Below are 19,809 nucleotides of genomic sequence, written 5' to 3'. Positions count from 1 at the left end.
ATGCATCTGGCGACAGCAGTCACGTCTAAATTTCGCCGTTTATTGAACAATGAATTGCTATGCGATAAATCTATCAAACACCATCTTGCCTCTCAAGAGGTGACATCCATAATCTCACTTGCGAACTTACTCCTTGCTCTAATTCTAGGTCCGTAGAACACCAGAATCCACGGCACAATGGTCAACAACGCGCCAATCCCGCCAAGCAGACTGCTCGCAGGACCATACCCAAGCTTATTATACATTTGGGTCGTGATGAGTGGGAATATGCCACCTAAGATGATATCAGTATGCATCCAGTCGTGATGAGATGGAGATGACTTACCAAGCATATTCCGGCAGAAAGACTGCGCCGCCAGTGCCGAACTCGCATAACGATGATACGTGTCTGCGAGGAAATTGAAGGTCGCCAGGTAGATACTGAAGATGCCAACGGTAGCGATACCGATCGCAATTGCGGGTACAACCCAATGTATGTCGGGGAAGCTCGTCCATCCGAACATGAAGAGGCCGATGGGCATGCAAGCGCTTTCTATGCAAGCGAAGTAAAGGCGACCTTCTGGTGTGCCGGTCAGCTTCCCGCTCTTCTTCGCAATCTTCTCTTGGTAGATGGATAATATGGTCGACAGGATGCTGGCTATACCCATCGATGCAAAGACTGCGTTGGCCTGTTGTAGCGAGAAGCCGTGATTGCTCTGAAACACTAGCGGAATTGCCGCCAATGTGAGGTAGAGTACGGCCCAGGAGAAGGCTACCCAGAGGGAGAACCAGAACACGACAGGTTCAGTGAAGAGGAGATGAAATGGACGGTAGAGGGAAACGCCTATCATCTTGCCAAGCGATGCTCGTTCTTCATCTGATCGCACCTTCCACCTCAAACGCAGCGACTCCATGGATCCTGGCTTTTCGGTGTTGTTGACATTAAAGCCGTAATATCCGGACTGCTCGCGTGCCTCATACCACTTGTTCAAAACTTTGGCTTTCCTGGACAGGAGAACCGAGCCGCGGGTCTCCTTGAATACGACACAGATCAGTACCACCACCGCACCGCATGAGATAGCCTGTACGTAGAAGATCCACCTCCAAGTCGTGTTCTGCGCGATGAAGCCACAAACTAGAGGGCCCCATGATGTACCAAAGAGTGCAGCACCTGAGAAGAGAGCCATGGGGGTGTTCCGATCCTCAGCATGGTAGATGTCTGAGACCACGCCACCAACCATAGTGGAGAAGGTAGATCCGCCCACGCCCAAGAAGAAGCGTGCGACGAGCATTCCAGCATATGATTGCGTGAGGCCAGAGCAGAGCTGGCAGATGACGAATAATATGCCTGAAGCGAGGAAGACTGGCCGGCGACCGTTGATCTCCGAAAACGGGGCAAGAACCATCGGCGCGATAGCGAATCCTGTGGTGAAGGTCGTGATGCCGACCAGCGCTGCAACACTGCTGACGCCCCATTCCTGCGTCATCTGCTCAACACCGGGGCTGTAAGCGCCAGCCGAGAACGCTGTGAGAGCGGTGATGATGCATGAGACACATATCGTGAATCTCTTTCTTGTCTCTGACCAGTCGAAAGGGTTTGTGTATTTGACGAGGTTCGGAGGTTCAGGTGGCGCTTCTTGGTCGGTTTGAGTCGGATATATCGTGGTCGCGTGTGGGAGTTCTGTGTCGAATGTGAGATAACGCCAAACGATTTCTGAGTCCTGCACGTTCTCTTGCGGTATGAACTCGCTACTGGTGCTTTGTTTTCCATAGTGGGAGTCTGTCTCTGGGTCGTTATCTGGTTCTGCTGTGGAATTTCGATCCCTCGGTTCCTCTGCGGAAGGCGTGCGCATATCCGGCAATATGCTTATTCCCGCTTGGCTTCTTGAATCTGCGCACTCTCCGAGCTCAGAGTCTCTCGGGAGGTTGATCTCCGGATTTGCACTCATGCTGCCATAAGGTCCTTCTCTTCTGTTGAAATGTCGAAGAGCTACACCGAGGATTTCGCAATGAACGCGTCAGAGTCTAAAAGCAAGCGTGAACCCGGTGACGCTGAAAAGCGCGACCTTCATAGCTTAAGCGGCGGTTAGGTCTGGTCCGCTAACCCACAGGCGTAGCCGATATGCATCCCAACGAACAACTGGACGGTGTGGGACGCCCGGTTCTCTCCCGACGGGATTCGTAGAAATCGTTTGCATTGGTCGGGAATAGGACTCCTTCTCCATCTTCCAGGCCCACATGCATGGGGGCGTCCCGCTTCGGGGTAAACTTGGGAATTTATCGTGTACACCGACATGCCAAGGCCGCCTCGAAATCTCTGGCTGCTGGAGCGCGTGCAGAATAGGGTAGATCCGGTGCGTCATGCGGGAAGGAGTCTGGCGCGCCTCAAGCAAAGGCATCTCGACTCGGACAAGCAAATGGCTCCCCGACATCATCGGCGGGAAGTATCGGCACCTGGGCAAAAGCAAGCAGCCTCATCGTCACTCAATCCTGTGATAACCAGCACAGATATGCATCGTGTCCTTGATGAGTCGCCGCAAGGGTTCCAGCTCGGAAGTTCGGCCCAAGTTCACTTTGGGGTTTCAGGCGAGAAGAAAGAGGACCCTGCCGAGGTTGCCGATGTGAAGCTGTCCTAGGAGGGAGTAGCGACGTTGGAGCGCGTATGTAACGTATGGAGGTGTAGTCAGGTGGCTACCTAGGTACTCGCTGTGTATGCTACAAGCGTGACCCCGCGACATTAGAGTTCGCGCGACGCGTGGGAACGGCGTGTGTGTTCAGGCGGGCAGTCACGAAATTCTTGCCGCCATGAAGCTACCCATCTCAGAAGAGTTTCGCGTAACCTCCGCACTGCCAGCTGCTGCTAATGTTTGTGAAAGCGCACTTGTTGGAAGAGCGCGACTTCCCCAATCGTTCGGTTGAGCGACACGGCCAAACATCCCGCCTCGATATCCATGGAGGCTGCTGTATCCCAATGTCGCAATTGCATACTGATCACCCAGTCTCACACGGCAAACGACAATGCGCGCAGTTGATGCACAAAGCTACCGAGAGATTGGATCAAGCAAACGCCATATCAGTCGTTGGAACGTCTGCAAACGCTCTGACATGGTTCGGAGCCTATTCGAAGTCTGATAAGTAGGGATATCGCTGAGAAATCACCAACAACAACATCATTGGCTTCTACCTGCTTCCAGTTGCGACGAATGCTCGGCAGGAGGGGCAACAATTGGCAAGCGATACCGCCGGAGATGTCGAGTCTGTGATTCGTCCACTGCCCAAACGACGTGGGCAAATTCAATGGCAGAAAAAGCTCTGGTGGAGTTCACGTGAGATACGTGACGATTGCGCAATATACGCTAGCTGGAAGTGTTGGTCGTTCAATGTTGTGTATGGCCTTACAAGAGGACAAAAAGGCATCATCGACCCCTCAACTTCTTCTCTCCCTCATAATACCGCTCCAACATCCCAAATTACAACTAGGAGATACCTCGATATCTACCACAGTCCCACTCAGACACTAAATCACACAACCAGGTACGTTGGCTGCTTGCGACCTACCCCGCCACCCCGCATGTTTGCGCAAATCGCTGGGACCTGAGCTAACATGGGCGCAAAAGACACAATGAGCGACCGACCAGAGCCTCTCCGTCTGGGCAGCAAGGCCCCCAACTTCAAGGCCGAGACGACCCAGGGCCCCATCGACTTCCACGAGTTCATCGGCGACAACTGGGTCATCCTGTTCTCGCATCCCGAGGACTACACCCCCGTATGCACAACTGAGCTCGGCGCTTTCGCAAAGCTCGAGCCTGAGTTCAGCCGTCGCGGTGCTAAGCTCATCGGTCTCTCTGCCAACACCGTCGACTCGCACGATGGCTGGATCAAGGACATTGACGAGATCTCCGGCAGCAAGCTCAAGTTCCCCATCATTGGCGACAAGGACCGCCAGATCGCGTTGGCATACGACATGTAGGTAGAGATTCGTTGCGACCTACGACTCGCGACATGGCTAACGACATGAACAGGATCGACCACCAGGACGCGACCAACGTCGACAGCAAGGGCATTGCCTTCACCATCCGCTCCGTCTTCATCATCGACCCCAAGAAGACCATCCGCCTCATCCTCTCATACCCCGCCAGCACCGGCCGCAACACAGCTGAGGTTCTCCGCGTTCTCGACAGCCTGCAGACCGGCGACAAGCACAAGATTACCACCCCAATTGTAAGTTTTGACTGTACGAAGTGCATGTGCGACATATACTGATTTCGTACCAGAACTGGATCCCTGGTGACGACGTTATTGTCCACCCAGCCGTCAAGACCGAGGATGCTAAGACTATGTTTCCCGATATCAGAATTGTGAAGCCTTACTTGCGCTTCACTCCTCTCCCGTATGCTGAAGCCCCAAGATCTACATGAGACATGCGCTGACTTGTACTAGTAAGGAGAAGACCACCGCTGCTTAGAGGGCCCGATACCGACGACGCGACACCACGAAACGAGATAGCCTTAGGGCTCATACCCGTCTTGTAGCGGTGGACGCTGGGCGAGATTGGATAATGAGAAGGCACAGTAGATAGGCCAGTCTACGATTAGATGCGAAAAATGAAATGGCATGATCACGACAGAAGTCTATTCATGTGCTCGTCCTTTTCAGGTCGCTTCTGGAGATTGTGGTGTCGTAGAGCGGTCTGCGCCGGACTATTAGTCCCTGTGGTAATGATACCGCATGAGCAACACTCGCATCTTGAAAGCGTGCCGCTGTTGTATGACATGCCGCGAGCTTACCTAGTTGGGTAGGCACGATGGACAAGCATCTGCGATGTCTACGAGGATACTGACTTAGGCTTCCTGTGATTTTAGACACCCAGATGATAGTTTCATGTATGCGCAGCTTGAAGAACGAGAGACTCGGAACACATGAACGGCAGTATTGATGATTCCACGTCGCGTTCAATTGGTGCTGCTGATTGCGGCCCCCAACGCGCCGCCACGTCCTTGGGCGTACGCCGCATGCCTGCTGATGAGCAGCCCACCTTCGTTTCTCTGCCTCGCATGTACAGTTTCATCGTATAACCAACAAGATGCCAGAGATTACGTTCGTGTTTGGTCCGCGCAATAGCTTTTTCTTCGACTGTCGCCAAACATGGAAGTTGTGAGTTGCGCATGCTGGTGAGGAAGGCGCGGCTAACATGGTGCAGCCACGAGATACCGCAGACGCTTCGCCAGTTGTTCAAGAGCTCCATGAGCAATCCATGGAGAGTCGCTAGCCCCTACTGTCTCGCGCTTGCGCCTCAGGGAGATTCTCCAGAGCCGATTTGGTATATCGGGTGTAAGACGTTAGATGGGGAGGACAAGCTCTGTAAGTAGCACCCCGGCCCAAATTCCGCGACCATGAAACGCATGGCGATGACGGCGCGGGCCAGCCCCATCGCACCTACCAAGCTAATCAGAACCAGTCCACTCACGGACCTACTTCGATCTCAACTATCCCGATCTCGCGCAGTGGCTAAAGTCGTTCCCGAATGCAGCCAGCTTGTGCTTCGTCACCTTCGGCCACAAGTTCAGCTACTTCGCGTGCGCACCCGGACAGGGCTCGATATGGGCTGCTATACCTTCAGGTCTAGAGGATAGAGTGAAGAAGTCGCTGGTAACGCCGACTTGTGTTGGCCTTGGGATGAAAGATGCCTGGTTCGTCCTGTTTGCGGATGGGCATCTGGCATGGAACTTCAACGGCTATTACACCGGATTGAACAAGATTTTGATGGAATCTGCGCCGGGTGCCGTCAGTGTGAGTCCAGGAAACTAGCCTTCATGATGACATGAGTACAGCGCTGATGCAACCCAGTATGTCGCCATATCGCCCTACAACAAACAGCACTACTTCATCGCCTTCACAGATCGCCGCGTCAACTACAATTTCCAGGGAGGCCCTTCGGAATGGACGCGACTTATGAATCAAGTCTTCGAGTTATGGGCCGCTGAAAGCAAACGATTGCAAACTGCAAACGCGCCACGTTGGCATCAGCCGCAGGTACAACCGTATGTGCATGCGCAACCATCGCCAGCGCAAACATATCTTCACCCGCAGTCGACGCATATCGTCAGTGCTTCTCGACTACCAATGGCCATGCCGGTGTCGCCAACCTCAGTGCCGAGTACGCCGGCGCCGATGTACGTCAGCCCTGTGCAACAGAACGCCGTGCCAAACATCGCGCCCGTGGAGAAGACGCCGGAGTATGGTGTTGTCGATGTACCAGTAGAGCTTCCTGGACAAGCAATGTTTTCCCCGGCATATACGATGGCGAGTGTACCAGAGAAAGAACCAGCGAAGAAGAGGAGAAGCTTCTTGTCCAAGCTGTTCTAGGCCAGCATCATGAACATTGCTGGACTCCGCCTCGCTTCTCACCATCTCCAGTATCTCATAATGCTGTATGATAGCGCTCAAGAGTCGCAGCTTACATGTGCCGGCATCCTCGTCGGTGCGACTACACATGCAGCTCCGTACTTACCTTCCTGATTGGCGCGCACAGCCGAACGTGCAGGTGCACCTCTGCCGATCACCACGGACATGCATATCCACCACAAGAGTGGGAGAGCCATCACGTCACGATGCAGGGTCCTTTCGGTGCTTCTTATAATACGCCCTATCATTGCTAGCTTTCAGAACACTGCCAGTTGCAATATACAAGTAGAGCTTCTCCCCGCTTTCGATTTCTTGCGCATTCATCCTGACGGGTAGTCACCAGCATCATGGCAGCTATTGCAAGAGCCTGGAAAGTGGGGGCGCTCACAACGTTCTTTCTGGCAACGATAGCGCATGCTACTGAACCCACGGTCACAGTGCTGAATGGAACATACGAAGGCGTACATCTCCCTTCGTTCAATCAAGACATCTTCTTAGGCATCCCATATGCGCAAGATACGGGAGGTCAGAATCGCTTTCGCATACCACAATCATTGAACACGACATGGAATGGCACGCGCCCTGCCAAATCGTACGGAGACAGCTGTCCGGATCCCTCGGCTGCCAACTTCAGCATGAGCGAAGACTGCTTGAGCATCAACATCGTTCGTCCAGCGGGTCTCTCACACAACGACTACGCAAAGCTGCCTGTTGCGCTATGGATCCATGGAGGAAGCTACCAAGTCGGCACCAGTGCGCTTGCGAACTACAACCTGACATACATTGTTCAAAGAAGCGTGGAAATCGGCCAGCCCATCATTGCAGCCAGCATCAACTACCGCAAAGGCGGATGGGGTATGTTATACTCGCGAGAGATCCAAGGTGCCGGCCAGACGAACCTTGCGCTTCGAGACATGCGCAAAGGACTTGCCTGGATTTCAGAGAACATTGAAGCATTTGGCGGCGACAAGGACAGCGTCACTATCTGGGGCGAGTCTGCTGGGAGCTTCGCAGTAGGCCAGCTACTCATGTCGTACGGCGGCCGAACAGACAACTTGTTCCACCGCAGCATCCAAGAGTCTGGGTCTGCAGCGACGGCATGGTACAACGGCACAGATTGGTACCAGCCCATCTACGACAACATCGTTGACAAAGCGAACTGCACAGATGAAGTCGACACGCTCGCCTGTTTGCGTACCCTACCATACGAAGCCATCTTCCCACTCCTCGCAGCCTCAAGCCAAGGCCCAGGCTGGTACCCCATCGTCGACGGCGACATCATCCCCGCCTACCCCACCGAGCTCCTCGCCTCAGGCCGTTTCGCACACATCCCGCATCTCTACGGCACCAACTCGGACGAAGGCACCGACAACGCACCAGCCGGCGGTGTCATCAACACCGACGAAGACCTATACGCCTTCCTCGCCAACAGCACAGGTTTCGACTTCCCCGACGCCGTCATCAAGCGCATCATGGAATTGTACCCCAACGACCCCACCATCGGTATCCCGCTCAACACCGGCGTCGAGCTCTTCGCCGAACAGGGCCTTCAGTATAAGCGCATCGCCGCCATCATGGGCGACGTCTTCTACCACGCGACCCGCCTGGCCGACGCCCGCGCTTACTCCAAGTACTCGCCTACGTACATATACCGGTTCAACACGCTCCCATGGCAAAACAGTAACACCGCCAGCGAAGGCGGCAATCCGCGCGCCTACAAGGGCGTCGCGCATTTCACTGAGGTGGCTTTTGTTTTTGCTAATCCTAACTTCTATGGCCCATGGGAGGAGTACAAGAAGCTGGCCGAGCAGGTGAGTGCGCAGTGGATTCGCTTTGTGGCGAAGGGTGATCCAAATGGTGAAGCTCTGCCCAGGTGGCCGCAGTATGACGAGGGTAAGAGTGGAAGGGGACTGGATCTTGTTCTTCAGGCGGAGGGGAGGGGGTATAATGGGAGTTATGTTGAGGAGGATGCTTGGAGGATTGAGGGGAGGGAGTTTCTTACTAAGTGGGCGAGAAGGAGACATGTTTAGAGTGGGGAGGTGGTGGGGAGAGAAGGTGTTGGGAAGATAGAGACTTGTTTGAGATGTGTAGTAGTGTGTACACTGCGAGCAGATACGTAGTTGCAAGGAGTCTAATCATTAAGTCTGTTTATTGCAAGTAACAAGTCTAAAAGAGAGGCAAGTGAAGTACGAGCTATATCAAGACATTAAGGCAGAGAAGAAGCAAGATGTTCGACCAAAGCAAGTCAAGAAAGAAGCCGAACATAGAAGGTAAGTAAGAACTCTGGTTAAGAAAGAAGCAGATGAAGCAAAGAAGAAGAAGAAGTCAAATGAAGTTAAAGAAGAAGTTGAGTGAGGTATATGATAGATTCATTGATGCTGAGGCGAAACCTTGAAGTATCCTTGAGAAGAAGTCCAACCCGATATCCAACCACTCCAACCAAAGTCCAACCAAGAAGCGACCACCAGATGAAGCCCATATCCACCAGCCATCAGCAAACCAATGTCCAAAACCTCAAAGCTAATCTAAAACCCAATGCAAACATCGACCACCGACTGCAGGCACTCTCACCTCAAGTCTCTCATACCTTTCGCATGCTGCATTTCTCGAATTGATCCAAACTCAAAAGAGCCGCCATCAAGAAGTGTGCAGGGGAATGATCTGGGCGAGCAAGCTCAAACTGGCGAAGAACTTCAAATCTCCAAGGTAGGCCCAGCTTAGTACCGAAGCACCATAGACTGTCTGTCCTCCAGCACCTTGATGTGAGAATGAAGTCTCCTCCAGATCATGTCCACCAGCCATGGGGCCTTGCCGAAGCAAGCCTTGTAGGCCCAAAGCGAGATCCCATCGAGATCTGTAATGTCCGTCTCTTACTGTCTTTGACCATTGTATCCTGCACTTCCCACCAGTATGTTTCCACCACCAAGTATCCAATCCATCCAAACAACTTGACTTTCGTGCGACCCGGGTTGGCGTGAACATGCGATGCTGGCCTGAAGAGGGCTTGAGGTGGATGCTGAAGAGCTCGATCGTGGCCTAGAGTGTAGGGCTTTGAGGAGGTTGGCGACGATGTTGAGCGAAGATTGGAGCGATCCGAAGCGAAGTGAATGTGGTAGAAGGCGACAGCAAGCTGAAAAAGGTTAGAAGACTGAATAAAGAAGAAGCCAGGAAGATACTTACCATGTTCAATGGCGAAGGAGGATGTTGGAAGAGTGACCATGGCTCATGGTGAAGGAAGGTTGATCATCGATGGATGTGATGTTGGACCAAGATTGGATAAAGTGTTGATGACCAAGTAAGGTGTGAAGATTGTTGAGCAGTGATGTTGATTGAGGAAGAGTGAAGCTCAGTAAGGTTGGAAGTAGTCGACATATATGAGTGAAGGTATGATGTCATGTGACAAAGTGGAAGTGATCCAAAGTAGTGATGAAGTATTGAGCCATGGTCGAAGTGAGTGAAGGAAGGATGTTTGTTGAAGAAATGAGTGACGAGAAGTTGGAATTCTTCGAGTTGGGGTAAAAGATTGTGGGGTTTGTGGTAAAAGAGTGTAGGTCGGAGGGGGGAAATGGGCTTTATATGTGGCTGCCAAGAGCCTGCGCACGGGCAGGCACTAGGAACCGGCGCTGTTGCTCCGGCCGGTGTTCTGCCGGCGACAGGAAGGTCGGAAACACCAGGTGAAGGCGGGTATAGAAGGGCTTCGTCGGCGGTGGAAGGCCGCGCGGGCGTTGCCAGGTGAGAGTGAGAAACCACCAAGTCAAAATATGCGAGGTGGAGTGGCCCGTGCGGCCTCATCAGATAGCGAGAACGCGAAATTTCAGCAGGTCAAGCAGAGACTGAGAGATGTGATGGGTTTGCTGACATTTATGAAGCCAGTGAGGGTGTGCTTGACGGGCAGTGCGATAGTACACAAGTATCGACTGACTGAGCGAACATGAAGATACGCGAGAACATCGAAGTTCGAGATTGAAAAGTGAGTATGCGCTGTTCTTGTAGCAAATCTTGAAGACAGCGTGCTCAGTGTGCAAGACGTGTCGATGCTGGCCTATTGATATAGCAATGGTGGAAGTACGTGGCGAGCTTTCGAGAGCCAAAGCTGTGGTATCCGCTTGGGTTATGCTTCTTAGATGCTTCTCGCTGTGTTATGTGAGCCATGAGCGCCTCGGAGCAAGCTCATCAAAGTTGTTGAAATTGCTTAGAAGGAGCTGAGCTTGCCGACCTCGATGGGCGAGTTTCTAATGACGACAGCAAGGCCAGACTGACGGCACGCGCCCGAGACGGCGAGTAAAACACTCTTTGAATGCGCAAGATCAATGCCGCTATACTCATGGCCCAGGAACTCCACTGAGTGCTTCCGCGACGCCGGTATTCACTTGCGGCGGACGAAATCAGTACGTATCCACGATCCGAGTCGAGAATGAGCAGCGACAAGATTGACCGCCGTAACCAGTCCCTAGAGGCGCAAGTACCAGTCTCTTTCGATGAGTCAAGTCCCATTCCAGCGCTGCATAGCTGCTACTCATTCGCGCCGACCAAGAGCATGTCGTCGAAGCTGTTTCGTGCAACATACGAACGCGACGGCTAGTTTCACCTTACATACGAAACAAGCAGCTGTAGTGATGCGGAATTGGTTCAGCAGACGGAGGCCGAGCATACGAGACGAGACACTGACCAGACGCAATCGGGCCTGCGCGGCAGGAAGACACCATATGTCACATCTGGGAAGACAAGCAAGCAATGAGGATAACGTGGGAACACGGATGCGAATTGAGACATATGTGATATTGGTAGCGGTAAAACATTGTGGGATGAACTGAACGCCATAGACAGTAAATGTGTTGACAGCGAGCATATAAGATTTTGTGGCCTGCGCTGTCCTTGTAGCAGAACCTGAGCGCCTGACTGGCACCGGCGGTCAGGTAGAAGCTGCTAGACAGAGCCTGTGTACTCCAGAGTGCCGCCCTAGAGTTGAAGGAGGCTTTGTGATGTGACACTCTGATGTGTTGGCATACTATCCCACGGCCTGAGGTACAGTTGCGCCTTCATCGCCGGGTGTGGGAACAAGGCGAGTGCGGGCACGAGGTATGCGGTCGCTGTAGGGAGGCGAAGGCGCGCTCATCTAAGAGCAGATCCAAGGGCATATAAAGGCACATCAAGGCGGCGTATCGTGTGGAGCAGAGCTTGCTCGACGGGAGCGGTGCGATTCATTTCGGCGACCCAGCTGAGGCGCCGGCTGTGTTCGCTGAATAAGTGGCGTCTGCGTTTGTTGAAATTGTTGCACTTCCGAGGCTTGCGGCATACGTTACGGTTGCGGTTTTTCATGTTGCTGTACCTGTGGAGCTTGCTGCATACGCTGCCATTGCTGCGCAAGCTGTCGCTGCCCGAGCTGAAGCGGCAATTTCTTGAACAATCGGAACATCCTCGGGTAGCTCGTATGCTTCAAGGGATCGTATGAGATATAATCGGAATGTCGACTTCAACCCGTATGCGTATGAATCCAAAAATCCCTCTCCTTCATCCTCCCCTCATCAATCCCATCCAAAACACCCCTCACCCACCTCGGCGGCCCCCTCATCCCCTCCTCTCTACCCATGTCCGTCCCCGTCAACGGACAAGTAACAAAGCCCCTCTCTTCCGCCAGTCTGCCCACCTCTTCAACGATCTTCAAACCCTCATTCCCAGTACCGGACGGAGCAGCATCTAGCCGATCACGACGTTCCTGCAGTTTGCGCTCTATGAAGGAGGACGCGGAGTCGAGGCCATGGGAGGCGAGGCGCTGGAAGGAGTGTATGAAGCGGTTTATGATGTCGATGAGGATGCGGTAGGCGAGTTCGGTTAGGATTGCTGTGCCGGTTTGTTGGGTGAAGAGGTGGGAGGAGATGAGGGAGCTGGAAAACGAGCGGGTTGTTAGGGAGGTGGACGGCCCTGGGCGGTAGAGTGTGAGGGATGATGAGACTGTCATGGTGATTTGTTGCTAGTAGGTATGGCTATGGAGGCAGTGCCGTTGCGAGTTCGTGAAGAAATGTATACTGGAGCTTGAGGCACAAGCAGCGGAACCTCTACATATGTACGCCTCATCTTCCTGTACGGCGTCCACGGCGTCCTACCTAATACTTCAACCCATTGCCTTACGCCGATAAACTCTGAAACTCCCTGCGCGATGCTGTCGCAAAGCTAACTACTCGGAGTTCCCTACCACCGACCGCGAGATGCAGATTACGGCAGCTGCCCGCCTCACCGGGGCCCGCGGACGCCGAGCTGCACCGCCGCTCCCTCATCACCGAGCTTCAACACGCGATACCCTTTTTCGCACGCCCAGGTGCGCTTACGTGAGATGCACTTCTTCACCGACGGCATCTCCCATTCCCATGTCTTTCTGCACGACGGGCAAATCTAACTCAACGAGCCAGGGTGGGTGTTCGAGAACGCCGGGCTCAGTTCCTTCCATCGCCGCGTTCACGCAGAGCGTCTGCTGTTTGTTCTCTCGGAACTTATGAGCGGGGCCTGGTGGCAGGCTTTTGTATCCCTTCCTATGCGCTGAGTTCGTTCCTACCCAGACTTTGGTTATCTTATCAGTGTCGACATCGCGGGCGCCATCTCGCTCCGCTTCCCCTCTGAAGTCCAGCACGTGTGCTTGGTAGAACCAGCGACGCGGCGTGTGGATGTGGCCGAAGCAATGCATTCGTGGTTGCGCCCTTGCGATGGCGCGGCGCAGGTGCTCGCAGCCTGCGCTTTCGTCGTCAGAGGTCGTGTCTAGGATGTATTTTGGGGGGCCGTGGGTCATGACGATGTCGACGTCGTTGGGGATGGTCGAGGTCGAGGTAGCGACGTTCTTCGCCCACGGCGGAGTGCCTGTGGAATTGAAACGGTCTTCGTTTGATGGGTACTGGAATGCTGATGCGCCGTAGAGGGGCGTGTATGGTGAGGCGTATATTTTGAATGTCGCGCCGCCTGCTAGCCTAAAGGTATGTGTGCCTTCTCTTAAGAAGGTGATGCCATTTATGCTTGCTTCGGAACTTGCCTCTGAGCTCACAAGCGCCTCTGCTCGTTCTGCATCGGCTTCAGTTCCGCCCTGGGAGAGCCAGTATGGTTTGTCAAGAGAGATGTCGTGGTTGCCAGCGATGACAAGCTTCAGCTTGGCTTCGACTTTGCCCAGCGTCTGGAGTGCCGCGGAAATACTGTCCGGTGTGCCATCTTCTGTCAAGTCGCCACAGTGCAGGAGTACATCGCATGGCGGGAGGTTTCCCGGTAGTTCAGCCCCATGCGTGTCTGATAGTATGAGGAAGCGGACGGGGGTCGAGAGAGTATGTGCGCCTTCAAGTCGAACACGTTTAGCAGGTCGCATGGATTTCATCGTAGAGTGCAGGAGTTTCAAGACGGTGAGATGTGTTAAGGAAGTGTCTAGAGGTGCTAGAGTATGAGCGTATGTGTAGATTCTTGCATTCTCTCATCCATGTAGACATCATGAAAATCTAATAAATTTGCATGTTTGCTGCGAACCAAGGTTGAGAAGTGAGCTAGCCAACGCTCACGATCGACACTGAGGCGACTCGTACAAGAGCAAAAATGAACAGGTCTGCAGACTACATCCAGACAAAAACGTGCAAAGTAGGTAAGCCAAAGTCATTGTAGGCTCCCGAGGTCTACGTTGTCCAGATTTTCCATAGGTCAATGTAGAGGCACGAAAGTATGCTTAGTCTTCACGGGCTTAACAAGGCTATCATCAAGACTGGCAAAATGTTCGATGAGTGCAGACAATGGCGTTTGATTATTGTCATCTACTAATACAAGTATCGAAGGTATCGTAAAGCAGCATGTAAGGAAAACATCGCCATTGACCGTTCAAGGGAGCGACCGCTCCATTATCAATTAACCCAAATGATCCACCACCACCGCTTGCGAACCTACAAGCTGGCCACAAGCGCCGGAAGCACACTCCTGCTAGTGTAAGCCCAGCTGCTGGAGCTATCATGCGCCCTCCACGCAGCACCAGTCCAGAAAGTGTTGCGCTTGCTCTGCAGAGCATACAAGTCCTTGTAGAAGCCGTTCTTAGTCGCCTCGCCTCCGACCATCATGTTGTAGGGGCTGTGGTTGCTGAAAGCGACGATTTCAGGCTCGGGACCGGTCATGTTGTTCATAGCGTGGAAGCGCTTGAGGTCCGCAAGGATGGCAGCCTGGGCCTCCTCGTCGCTGAGGTGCTGGCCGACCTTGGTGCCGTAGAAGACCTGGTTGAGTGTAGGGTTGACGGTGGGGAAGACGTTGTAGATGGCGGGCATGGGTGGCAGCGCGTATGGCTTGTCAAGTGCGAGGTTGTTGAGGGTGACGTTGGTAGGGGCGGCGTGCCTGATGATGGCGGTGTAGTAGCCGACGGATGTGAATTGGCTGAAGATCTTCATCTCATCGCCGCTGGGGTCGAAGGGGGTGAGGTTCTCGGGCGTGGGGGGGATGGCCATGAGGATCTTCTTGGCTTGGATGAGACGCTGGCCCTTGGGGGTATCGACGAGGACCTTGACTCCGCCATCGACCTTGCTCACGCGCGCGGTCTTTCGGACCCTGGAGGACAGGAGTACAGAGTTGGAGGCAAGGAGCTCGGCAGTGAGTGCCTCGAAGAGCATGCTGTTGTTCATCACCGAGCTGGTCTTGAAGCTCTGCATGGTCTTCAGGAGACCGAGAGACATGGTGCGGATCTGCTGGATGGCAGGAAGCTCAAGGATGTCACCAAAGGCGGAGGTGAGACCGAAGATGGTCTGTACTGCATCCGCGATATCGTACTTCTGGACGAACTGGCCGAACGGCATGTAGAGGTCCTCAGGAACGGGGTCGGGGAGGTAGAAGCCACCCTCAAGTTCAGGCCACTGTGCGATGACGGCGCCGTACTTCGCGAGAGCAACAGCCAAGGCGGTTTGGTTGGCAGGAGGGAGACCCTGCATCACCTGGCCAGTCCTGAAGTCAACCTGCTGGGTTGGGCCGGTAGGGAACGGGCTTGCTGGTCCCAGAGTGAGGTTGAAGCGTGCGAACCACTGGTGCACCAAAGGTTCGTCATGGTACAGCTTCACTCCCATGTCGATGGGGAATCCAGTCTCGAGGTCCATGTAGGTTTCGGTGTGGCCTCCAAGGCGGTGCGAACTCTCAACAACCACGACCCTCTTGCCCATGTCCTTGAGCTGAATGGCAGAGTAAGCACCCATACCTCCACCTCCGATGATGACAACATCAGTGTCAATAACCTGCTCCGGGTTGTAGTACCTAGCCTCCATCTTGGACGACCTGGGCGCTGCCATAGCGAAAGGAAGGGCGATCACCGCCGCGGCGGTGATTGAAACGAATGAACGCATGATTGAATTAGTCTTGCAAGATAATATGAAAGCTGAAAGAGCGACTGAGGTTGGTGATCGTCTGGCATACCAGACCTATTGTATTTATATTGCCACCAGCATGGCCGATGTATGTGCGGTGGCTCTTCCAGTTCGGTCCTACTGTGTGGATCGAGGTGTAATCAAAGTAGGACCGCGCATTCGGAAGAATCGACGACAAGCATCGCTACTAGCTTTGAATGGGGCGTCAAAAGTCCATTTACAAGGGGAGAGTCCAGGGTGTGTGCTGTAGCGCTGATGGGCGCTGTAGAGCTACTGCAATTTGAAGCACGACAAAGGAGTACTAGCATTTCGTATAGCCTACTAGTCGTCGGCTTGTCCCATAACCACGCGAGCTTGACGTTGAAGAAGAAGGAGGCGTTCAACGGCTACATGGCGTTACCCGTAAGGCGGTATGAGGTTCATGGTTTGTGGTGATAATCCTTAGTATCGATGCGCCAGCTTGGGCGTCCTGTCACGCCGTTGATCACCATGTGGTATTGGCTCAGGACCACTTCCCCGGATCGGAGTCGACACCATGATAAATTTCGCCGCTAGCTCACTGCTGGTGGAGATACTGTACTGATGTTAAGGCTGACGCTGACCACGCTCAAAGCGCCGCGTTCGGGGCGTTCGTCCGCGCTTAGGACGTGTTCATGGACCGTTGAGGCTCTCGGCACTACCTGGGTTCCCCTTGAAATTCTTGGAGCATCGACGATTGGTGGGGGAACAGAGAGAAGTACACTTCAGTCTTCGTGCAGCCATGCGGAAGTCGGCACCACTTTTACTCACGCCGTGTCTGTGAGAGAGTTCGTTCTCCATGTTTCGTACGCGATTGACGTTCTGCGAAGGCTCCTGACCCATGACGCATGAAGCCTCCGCAGAGATCCGATATAGAGCATTGATGAATTTCCTGGTTAGCACCCACCAATGATGATTTGCTGCAGGACATAGCTTGTTCTGATACGTAAGCGCAAAGCTTGATGTATACCGACCGATGGTCTCCTGAAAGTAGGACGCCCAAACCTCATTTTGGGACGCACCTAACGCGTGGCCAAGCCAAAGGTGGCAGTGAAAGTGGATTCGTGGTGTTGATGGGTCGTTGGAGGCTACGGCAAAAAAGAGGGTTAATAAGGTAGCCTCGCTGACGCGCACCTGGGCAGTTGCCAGCGATGGCACGTGCGTGAACAGATCACAAGTGTAATGCGCCGGTACATCACAGCGCGAAGATAAAGCCAAGCTACCGAGACGCCGTGTAAGATGACGATCGCTTCACGGTCGCTCTCTGTAGTCATCCGAGTGTGCCTAGATTCTGCTTTTCGTTTTCGAGGGTGTAAGACCTAACAAATGCCGGCACTAAGATGTCATTGCAGCGACCGCCTGAAGCAATTTCAACATGTAGATGAAAACATCAGAAACCAATGGGGAACTAGCAAGATGGCTTCAGATGAGAGATTGGTGGTATGATGCTGCCCAGATGGGTCGCAGATTGTGAACCAGGGATGATGGTAGCGGCAACGTGACGGCGCGTCTTTTTCGAGAACCTTGGAACCCCACCAAAATTAGAGCGCGCCTCTACACTCCCACAACTGCTGGATCCCATAACGCAGATGTTGACGCCACGACAGCCACAAGCCCGCTTCGATATTTACTGCAACGAAGATGTCGTTATTTGGTGGTAGCGCTCCGCCACCGCCCTCCTCCTACGAATCGACGACCTCATCGTCTTCATCGGCGCGCTCGTCGCCGTCAGTCGAGGAGATCCCGGACCCACGCAACGTGCAAGAAGCACAGACTCCCGCTATCCCGATTTCTTTAGACGTAAACGACGACCTGGATACCGATAGCGAGTCGGCACGCGACGGGTCTGAGGAAGAGGACAACGACGACGACGTACCGGCGCGCCCGAATCGCTTTGACGGACCGCCCCAAACATGGCAGAGCTACACAGAAGCGGATCGCCAGATAGCCGACTCCCTCGATCAGCTGCAAGAGACAGATCTCGCAGTACACCTGTATAACGCGCATGCGCTCAAGCGGCGGTTACGACGGGCCCCAGAAGACACGGCGAAGGTCAAGAACTGGCAGAGTAGGGACAACTGGCTCAAAACTGGAGAGGACCTTGAATACGTGGATGCGGCAGGATTTACGCAGACGGCGGTCGTGCCTCCCAAAGATTGGACGGCATGGCCAATCCCTCCAGACGAAGAGCCTCCGAACGACCATGTGGACGACTGGACTATTGGAAGTGCAAACACCGGAGATGCAGGAGATGAGCTGCGAGAAGAACTCCTAGCTGTTTTCTTGCGGCTGGCTAAAGAGAAGTGGAACTCACGCGAAACGCCCTCGTCTGACTCCGACGCTGGAGACCACATATCAGCTTCGCGAAGCAGATCTCGATCGCATAGCGCCAATGCTGCGAATTCGGGCAAAGCGCCCAGGCCTGAAGTCAGGACAGACGGTGATGACGACGGCAACGAAACCGAGCGCGATCATGCGACGGGGAAGAAACGCGGCAGGAAACCTCGGACAGAGAAGCTCATGGAGCCGGCTCTGTTAGCAGACGACGCAAGGGCACAGCGACTTCTCCAGCCGACAATACAGAACATGATGGGTAAGCTAGACGAGCTTGCCATGGCCATCCGCCGAACGCGCGTCAATCACTTTGGTCGTGGAGAGCCAGGCGATTCTTCCATGAGCGAATACACTTCAGGTGCCGAGTCGAGCGGTCCGAGATCAAGGTCTACATCAAGAGCCCGATCGAAGAGCGCGACAAGCCGCAGATCTAGCACCCGACCACCTTCGCGCGCAACGTCTAGAGAGGTCGATCGCACAGTACGACAAAAGACAAAAGCCGCCAGAAAGGCAACATATGGAAGAGAGCCCGCCAATGACGATGAAATCTCAAGCGGAGGATCTGACTGGGAAAAGTCCAACAAAATCCCTCACGAGAGGAAGCGTCGCAGGTCCTCCAGCACCATGGGAGATAGCGATAGTTCAGGAGACGAAGGCAAACTAAGAGAAGGGCTTTTGGATTGGAGTGAAGTGCTCGGTCTAGCAGCTGTACAAGGCTGGAACGAAGGAGCTATCGCACGCACTGCCCAGCGCTGCGCAACTCTATTCGGCGAGGGCATGTCTTTCATGCCCTTCCACGAAGCTCTCGCATCAAAAGCCGCCCCCGAACCCGTATCCTACACACCTTCGACCATACCCCCGCCGACCGTCCCCTCGATCTCACAGCCTCCGCCACCCAAACGACCCTTCTTCCAAATCGGCACACTGCGTTGCCCGCACGCAGATTGCTGGAGGCACGAGGAAGACGCTCCGTTCGCCTACCGCGTCGTCGAGCATTGCATGCGAGTTCATGGCTACGACCCTAGAACTAATGACTCGGACAATGAAGAGCGGACGGTTGGTGGTGTGCATATTGATGGTTTCTTGCGACCTATTACAGCGAAGCAGGGATGGTTGGGAAATGGGAGGGCGAAAGCTGGGAAGGTTAGTAAGAGGGCGAGGACGGGGCAGAGTAGTAGTCGGGGGGTTTCGGAGGCGGCGTTGAGTGCTGGGGAGGATTAAAATTGCTAGTTGTAGAGATATGTTCCCGCTGTGATAGCTCTGAAGGATACCTAGGTAGCTATGATGACAATGAACGTATCAATGTCACGATCGTTGGAGGACCAGGGCCTGGTAATCCCGAGATATCTTCTAGGTGACAGATGTGCAAAGCTTTAGTCATCGAGAAGATTGAACAGTTGATCATTTGCGAAGCTCGAACGCGAAGCCTAGAAGCAGTATTGCATATTCACCCCGCATGTTGCCAGACTGGTTGCGACGGGAGCTACACTAATGGGGGTTAGCGCGATGACCAGCCTCGCCGGGCGCGATTTGGCGCGTCGAACTCGGCTCGTGAGCGACCATTCGCTCTCATCGCGCTGCACCCCGCACCACAGCTACCTCCATCACACCCTTCGCTATTGGCTATCACTATCGCGAACATATCATCATTCTAGTCGCCTTCAGTTCTTTTGAGCCTCTTCAATGAGCCGTCCCTTACCGTGAGCCGGCGCAACGGCGC

At 53.9% G+C, this 19,809-nt stretch overlaps 7 protein-coding genes across 7 annotated transcripts; 4 read left to right on the top strand and 3 right to left on the bottom strand.

Annotated features, from left to right (window-relative positions):
• Positions 1–92: 92 nt before the first annotated feature.
• Positions 93–1,928, bottom strand: J4E87_003174 (uncharacterized protein; the record flags this gene model as incomplete). Its single annotated transcript, XM_049374807.1, has 2 exons — positions 93–274; positions 326–1,928. The coding sequence occupies 2 exons, from the start codon at positions 1,926–1,928 to the stop codon at positions 93–95; spliced, it is 1,785 nt and encodes a 594-aa protein (XP_049235798.1).
• A 1,673-nt stretch (positions 1,929–3,601) lies between these two features.
• Positions 3,602–4,444, top strand: J4E87_003173 (uncharacterized protein; the record flags this gene model as incomplete). Its single annotated transcript, XM_049374806.1, has 4 exons — positions 3,602–3,945; positions 4,002–4,200; positions 4,254–4,369; positions 4,420–4,444. The coding sequence occupies 4 exons, from the start codon at positions 3,602–3,604 to the stop codon at positions 4,442–4,444; spliced, it is 684 nt and encodes a 227-aa protein (XP_049235797.1).
• A 680-nt stretch (positions 4,445–5,124) lies between these two features.
• J4E87_003172 (uncharacterized protein) lies at positions 5,125–6,345 on the top strand (the record flags this gene model as incomplete). The annotated part of the gene is made up of 4 exons (XM_049374805.1): positions 5,125–5,133; positions 5,208–5,310; positions 5,438–5,769; positions 5,827–6,345. The coding sequence occupies 4 exons, from the start codon at positions 5,125–5,127 to the stop codon at positions 6,343–6,345; spliced, it is 963 nt and encodes a 320-aa protein (XP_049235796.1).
• Positions 6,346–6,731: 386 nt separating this feature from the next.
• Positions 6,732–8,414, top strand: J4E87_003171 (uncharacterized protein; the record flags this gene model as incomplete). The annotated part of the gene is made up of 1 exon (XM_049374804.1): positions 6,732–8,414. The coding sequence occupies one exon, from the start codon at positions 6,732–6,734 to the stop codon at positions 8,412–8,414; it is 1,683 nt and encodes a 560-aa protein (XP_049235795.1).
• A 4,292-nt stretch (positions 8,415–12,706) lies between these two features.
• On the bottom strand, positions 12,707–13,726 carry J4E87_003170 (uncharacterized protein; the record flags this gene model as incomplete). Its single annotated transcript, XM_049374803.1, has 1 exon — positions 12,707–13,726. The coding sequence occupies one exon, from the start codon at positions 13,724–13,726 to the stop codon at positions 12,707–12,709; it is 1,020 nt and encodes a 339-aa protein (XP_049235794.1).
• Positions 13,727–14,285: 559 nt separating this feature from the next.
• J4E87_003169 (uncharacterized protein) lies at positions 14,286–15,716 on the bottom strand (the record flags this gene model as incomplete). The annotated part of the gene is made up of 1 exon (XM_049374802.1): positions 14,286–15,716. The coding sequence occupies one exon, from the start codon at positions 15,714–15,716 to the stop codon at positions 14,286–14,288; it is 1,431 nt and encodes a 476-aa protein (XP_049235793.1).
• Positions 15,717–17,396: 1,680 nt separating this feature from the next.
• J4E87_003168 (uncharacterized protein) lies at positions 17,397–19,310 on the top strand (the record flags this gene model as incomplete). The annotated part of the gene is given in 2 exon segments (XM_049374801.1): positions 17,397–17,401; positions 17,417–19,310. 2 exon segments carry the CDS (start codon positions 17,397–17,399, stop codon positions 19,308–19,310), a joined length of 1,899 nt encoding a protein of 632 aa, XP_049235792.1.
• Between the last annotated feature and the right edge of the window lie 499 nt (positions 19,311–19,809).

Source organism: Alternaria ethzedia, assembly GCF_023757985.1.
Source record: "Alternaria ethzedia strain BMP 0044 chromosome Unknown scaffold_5, whole genome shotgun sequence".
Classification (NCBI taxonomy): Eukaryota; Fungi; Ascomycota; class Dothideomycetes; order Pleosporales; family Pleosporaceae; genus Alternaria; species Alternaria ethzedia.
Note: the sequence above shows the minus strand (reverse complement) of the source record. Positions and strands in the feature narration are given on the sequence as shown.